At 55.3% G+C, this 6,000-nt stretch overlaps 1 protein-coding gene across 1 annotated transcript; it reads right to left on the bottom strand.

Moving 5' to 3' along the window:
* Nucleotides 1–643: 643 nt before the first annotated feature.
* Nucleotides 644–5,761, bottom strand: LOC114937923 (uncharacterized). Its single transcript, XM_085488722.1, has one exon. The coding sequence runs from the start codon at nt 5,759–5,761 to the stop codon at nt 644–646; it is 5,118 nt and encodes a 1,705-aa protein (XP_085344848.1).
* Between the last annotated feature and the right edge of the window lie 239 nt (nt 5,762–6,000).

Raw genomic sequence — 6,000 nt, forward strand, 5'->3', positions numbered from 1 at the left:
TTTTAAAGTGGCGCATGCTCAATAGCATATAATTATTCGGCGGAACGGTTGCGACACCGTTACTTGTTTGTGTATTTGAGCGTTTTTTTATATGACAGCTGTCAATTTACGACTCTTTTTTATTCCATTACAAACAAATGTGACTTTATTATTGCCGATCGAAGATTCTAGAATTTAACAATAACTATTTTCGAGATCGAACCTTGTCTCGACTGAAAACGTATAATATATGAAAATCCTAATTACATTTTACTGCCGAAATAATTTAACTGGCGATAAGAATTATTTTGCATCTCAAACATCCCGCCCGCCTTGTCGCAACGTGACAAATGGTTGATGATGATTTCGGCGCGGATCACATTCCGATGGTGATTGATGGTGGGGCGGGCTCGCGTCGGCGCGGTGAAGTTCACGTGATGATCGCGTGTTGCGAATCGATCAGCTGAGTCGACGAAAACACGTGGTGATCGCGTGATGTGAATCGATCAGCTGGAACGGCGAAAACATGTGGCAGATGTGAACGGCGAGTGTGAGATGCAGTGAGCGGTGAAAATGAGACAAGTTTTATTGCGGTGGTGAGCGAAACAAGTGATGTGTGACAATTGATATGGTGCATGATGTGATGATTGTGTAGGGAGTGATGCTATGTGTCAATGTGCGGTGTAGGCGCGTCGTTCACGCCCGGAAGAAACACGAGCTTGACGAGTGGGCGCACGAGCTCGGACGTGGCCGTTCGGATGGTCACGACGCGTGTAATTCCGTCGTCTCCGGGGTGCAAACGCAATATGCGAGCGAGAGGCCATCGGCTCGGAGGGGTGATCTCGGAGCGCACGAGACAGAGATCGCCGACGTGGGGTGCAGGTGCATCCTTGAGCCACTTGGTGCGTGGGGCGAGTCCGTGCACGTATTCGGATGACCATCGCTGCCAGAAGTGATCCCTCATCCGCTGCAGATGACGCCAACGTGACAAGGTGGACACCGTCTGCTCTGTCAATGACGGTTCCGGCAAGGCGAGGAGCGGTGCCCCAACGAGGAAGTGACCGGGGGTCAGCGCCGAGACGTCCTCTGGATCATCTGAGAGTGCCTGTAACGGACGTGAATTCAGACAAGCTTCGATCTGGGCGAGGAGTGTGCTCAACTCCTCGAACGTGAGGGTGGTCTCGCCGATCACCCGACGGAGGTGAAACTTGGTCGACTTTACGGCGGCCTCCCACAAACCACCAAAGTGCGGGGCCGCTGGCGGGTTGAAGTGCCAGCGGATTCCTTGAGCGGTGGCGGCAAGGATGACACTTTGACCTTCGGCTGTCGCTGCGTTAAAGAGACCTCGCAGCGTCCGATCTGCCCCGATGAAAGTCGTGCCGCAGTCGCTGTAAATCTCAGCGCACAAACCCCGGCGGGAGATGAAGCGGCGCAGCGCGGCGATGAAGGCCTCCGAGGTGTAGTCCGAGACAACTTCTAAGTGAATGGCCTTCGACCAGAAGCAGACGAAGACGGCGATGTATCCCTTGTGCGCACGGTGTCCACGCCCCTTGCTGGTCCGGAGGAGGATTGGTCCCGCGTAGTCTAAACCGGTGCTGAGGAACGGTCGAGTTGGCGTTACTCGGTCCCGAGGAAGGTTACCCATCGGAGGCTGTGGTGTTGCGGCGCGCCATCGAGTGCAGGTCACGCATCGGTGTAGCTGCTGTTTGACGGTGGTCCTTCCTCGGGGCACCCAGAAACGCAGGCGGAGCAAGCCGAGAGTCAGTTGCACACCTCCGTGCAGTGTCCGTCGGTGGCAGGAATCAATCACCAGCCGAGTCAACCATGATGCCGCCGGGATGATCATTGGATGTCTTTCGTCGAGTGGTAGCTGAGCATGCTTGAGACGTCCTCCGACGCGCAGCACGCCTTGATCATCGAGGACCGGACTCAACCTCGCTAGGTGGCTTCGCGGTGGACTAGTGCGTCCAGCAGAGGCCGCAGCTACGTCCGTAGGAAAGTGGAGCGCCTGCACCACTCGCAGCCATCGAAATAAGGCGACGTCCAGCTCGTCCGGATGCAAAGTGCGGCCAAGTATGACGTCGCGTCTCGCCGGATTGAGCCATCGCCGACACCATACAGTAACTCGCAGCAGCCTTTGTAGCGTCGGGAACCGGAGGAGGAGGTCAGGTTCGGCCGTGATCGGTGCCTTGACCACCAAACTGGTGGCTCGCTGCTCCGGGAGGTCATCCTCTGCGGCTTCGATGACGGAACAAGGCCATGCAGTCTCGTCTCCTGACAGCCAGGTAGGTCCTGTCCACCACAGTTTATGCTTAATGAGTTCGTCAGGAGTAACACCGCGTGATGCACAATCTGCAGGATTCTCTCGTCCAGCGATGTGTCTCCATTGAGCGTCTGGCAGCAGGGTCTGGATCTGAGACACTCGATTGGCGACAAAGGTTTTCCAGCGGGTGCTGTGTCCTTGAATCCAGTGGAGCGTGACCTTTGAATCTGACCACAGATGCACTGGCGTCGTTGTCAAACCGAGAGTAGAGCGCACGTGGAGCATGAGCGTGGTAAGTAGAGCTGCTGCACAGAGTTCCAAGCGAGGTAACGACACCTGCTTGACAGGTGCGACCTTGGATTTTGCCATCAACAGGTTGATTGATGTTTTCTCTGTTGCAGCGTTGCGGATGTACACCACGGCGGCGTACCCTCGCTCTGATGCGTCGGCAAACCCATGGAGCTGCAGTTGTGAATGGTCGGTCCCAGTGTTGAGCCAGCGAGTTATGCGGATGTCATCTAGAAGAGGAAGCTGATTCAACAACTGCCTCCAGCGGTGTGCGTCCTGATCAGGCAGCGGGGAGTCCCAGTCCAGCCGTTGAAGCCACGTCGTCTGAATCAGAATTTTGGCTCTGATGACGACAGGTGCGAGCCACCCCATCGGGTCAAAGAGTCGAGCCGTCTCGGCCAAAACTCGTCGCTTCGTGAAGTCGGTGATTGCACGCGGACGTATGGTAAAGGAGAACCAGTCACCTTGTGGATGCCATCGGAGGCCCAAGGTAGCGTGACTCTCTCCCTCCCATGAGTGCGGTTTGCGTTGATGCCGATGTTCCGGTGGAACTCCGGTGAGCACCTGCTGATCGTTGGCAGCCCACTTCCTCAAAGGAAATCCGCCCGCCATGCAAAGACTCCGTAGTTCCTGCTGAAGGTCGATAGCGTCCTCCAAGCTATCAGCGCCGGTGACCACGTCGTCGACGTAGCAGTCGTGTCGCAGTGCCTTGACTCCGCGTGGATATCGTGCCTCTTCGTCTGCTGCGAGTTGATGAAGAGTCCTGATGGCGAGAAAGGGTGCACACGCTAGCCCGTAGGTCACGGTCCTCAGCTCGTACTCGTGGACGTCATCAGAGCTGGTGTGGCGCCACAAGATGGTTTGCAGGCGACGATCCTCCGGATGTACAAGAATTTGTCGGTACATCTTCTCGATATCCGTGACGAGAACGTACCGATGCCAACGCCAACGAAGTAGGACATCAGCGAGTGTTGGCAAGAGATTGGCTCCAGTGAGGAGGTGTGCGTTCAGCGACTCTCCGGACCGTGTGCGCTGGGAGCCGTTGAACACGACCCTGAGCTTCGTGGTCGTGCTTGACTCCTTGAGGACCCCGTGATGCGGTAAGTAGCACCTAGGGCTGCAGGTTGTTGAAGTTGTGCTGACCTCCATATGTTGCAGGTTCTCGTATTCCTCCATGAAATCTCGATAGAGGTCACCGAAGCGAGGATCTCGTGCTCCCTTCCGCTCCATGGCTTCCAGGAGGCGCTCTGCGGGTCGACGAGTCTCGCTGAGCGATGTCGGCGGCGGTGAAGTACATGGCAGCCTCACCATGTACCTGCCACTGGACGTGCGAGTGACCGTGCGCACGTAGAAGTCTTCGCACCTGGCTTCGTCGGCGGTGAGCGGTGTCCCAGCTACTGGCTCGCGTTCCTGCTCCCAGAAGCGTCGAACCATGTTAGTGAGGTCGTGGTCTGTGGTGCACTGGAACGTGCGGCGATGGCCTTCGGGTGCTGCGGCGTCGTAGCCTCCGGACAAGATCCATCCTAAGCTCGTCTGCTGGGCGATCGGCATCCGTGATCCGCCCTTGCGAAGGCCTTCCTCGAGGATCAGCGAGTAGACTTCTGCTCCCAGAAGTAACTCCGCAGGATCGTCATCCAGGAAGCGCGGGTCGGCCAATCGAAGTCCGTGGATGTGAGGCCAGCTACGATCTTCACGTTGAGCGGTGCCTTGTTGCAATGAGATGCGCGGCAGCACAAAGGCCACCACGCGAAGCTCGGCATTGGTCACGTCAGATGTGATGTCTATCGTGACCTTGCCACGCGCTGATCCAGAGCGAGTCCCTCCGATGCCGAAGATGGACAGATCCGTTGAAGCTCGAGGCAGCCGAAGACGCTGAGCCAGAGCCTCAGAGATGATGGACACCTCGGAGCACTGATCTATCAAGACTCTAACCTCGTGTGGTGATCCGTATCGATCAGCGACCTTGACGCGAGCAGTTGCGAGAAGGGCGGCCTTGTGCGTCTTAGCTTGCCGTGCAGTGACCAGTGTGGTGGCAAGTGAAGTGGCCTCAGCGGATGGTGTTGATGTGAATGCCCCGTGCAGCATGGTGTGGTGTCGTGCGTTGCAGGTGAGGCAATTCTTTTTTGACTGACACCGTGCTAAGAAATGATTGCCTAGGCAGTTGAAGCACAGTCGGTTGGTTTCCACGAACGTTTTCCGCTCAACCGCAGTCTTGGCCTTGAAGCTTTTGCACGTCATCAAGGTATGGTTTTCACGGCACAGTGCACAGTGAGGTGAATCCGCGCCTTGGTGCTTCGTGACGTGCGCTTTGGCGAATCGTGATGTTTCTCCAGGTCCCTTTGTGACACTCCTCGGTCGTGCGGCGTTGAGCGTCAATACTCGTCGATTAATAAAGTCGAGAAGTGCCTCGTTCTGTGGTGGTTCGGTCGAGTCTGAAGTGGTTGACTCCCATTCGAGACGAGTGCGTGCGTCGAACAGTTCGACGACCAGGTGGTTGAACAGGTCCATCCCATGCGAGTTGATAGGACGTCCGATGCTCTCCTGTGCGTTGACTGCGGCGGTGACAGCGTTGTGGATGCGGCTCAGCTCCTCGGCGGTATCTCCCTTCATCTTTGGCACGGCGGTAAACGTGGCAAAGTTGGAGCGGATTAATTCTCTTTTGTTATTGTAGTGCTTGTCCAAGATTGCCCAAGCGCGATCGTAATTGTCACTCGTGACAGGTAGTGACTTTATCAACCTTTCAGCCGGACCTGTCAGACACGAGCGGAGGTGGTGGAGCCGCTCAATGTTCGAGATCGAATTGCTGCTCACAATGGACAGAAAAAGATCGCGAAAGGATGGCCAATCGGCGTAGGCGCCAGAGAACGGCGGCAACTTGATGCGCGGCAGCGAAGACTTCGATGCGACGTCGACGGCTGGAGATACGTTCGGCTTCCGGAAATGTTCAGCATAACTATCCAAGGTACTGCGTTGTGCAACGTACAGATTTTCCGTATCTCCATGCAACTCCGACTTGTAGTATTCGCTCTCACAATATTTTTCTTTCAGAGCTGCGCGAATGAGATCATGCTGTGCCTCGAATTTCGTCCACAGCTGATCTAAGATTCTGGTGCGTGTAGATACGGCACTGGCGGTGATGTTGGTCGTGCCCAGCTTCTTCAGGTATTCCACGGAGCGCGAAATACGGACCTGGATCTCACGTTGGCAATCGATCAACGTGTTCACATCCATGGTGAACTACGAGCACTCACGAACTACACGACGACACGTTCACAAACTTGCGGGTGCCGGCGAGAAGATCCGGCTCGAAGGACCAGAAATATGTTCGCGAACGCGCTGCGTGAGAGGAATCGAACGACACCAAAAAAAAGGATGAGTCACTTTTAGTATAAAAGAAACTTTTAATATACGAATCCTTACGGAAATATAATGTACAATACTTAACAATTAAACGCACAAAAAAATTAACA

The sequence above is a fragment of the Nylanderia fulva genome, unplaced genomic scaffold (genome assembly GCF_048542155.1).
Source record: "Nylanderia fulva isolate GAGA-0341 unplaced genomic scaffold, ASM4854215v1 Scaffold70, whole genome shotgun sequence".
NCBI lineage: Eukaryota > Metazoa > Arthropoda > Insecta > Hymenoptera > Formicidae > Nylanderia > Nylanderia fulva.

Coding starts and splice junctions, on each gene's coding strand:
- LOC114937923 (XM_085488722.1), bottom strand. CDS start 5,761: ATGGATGTGAACACGTTGATCGATTGCCAACGTGAGATCCAGGTCCGT.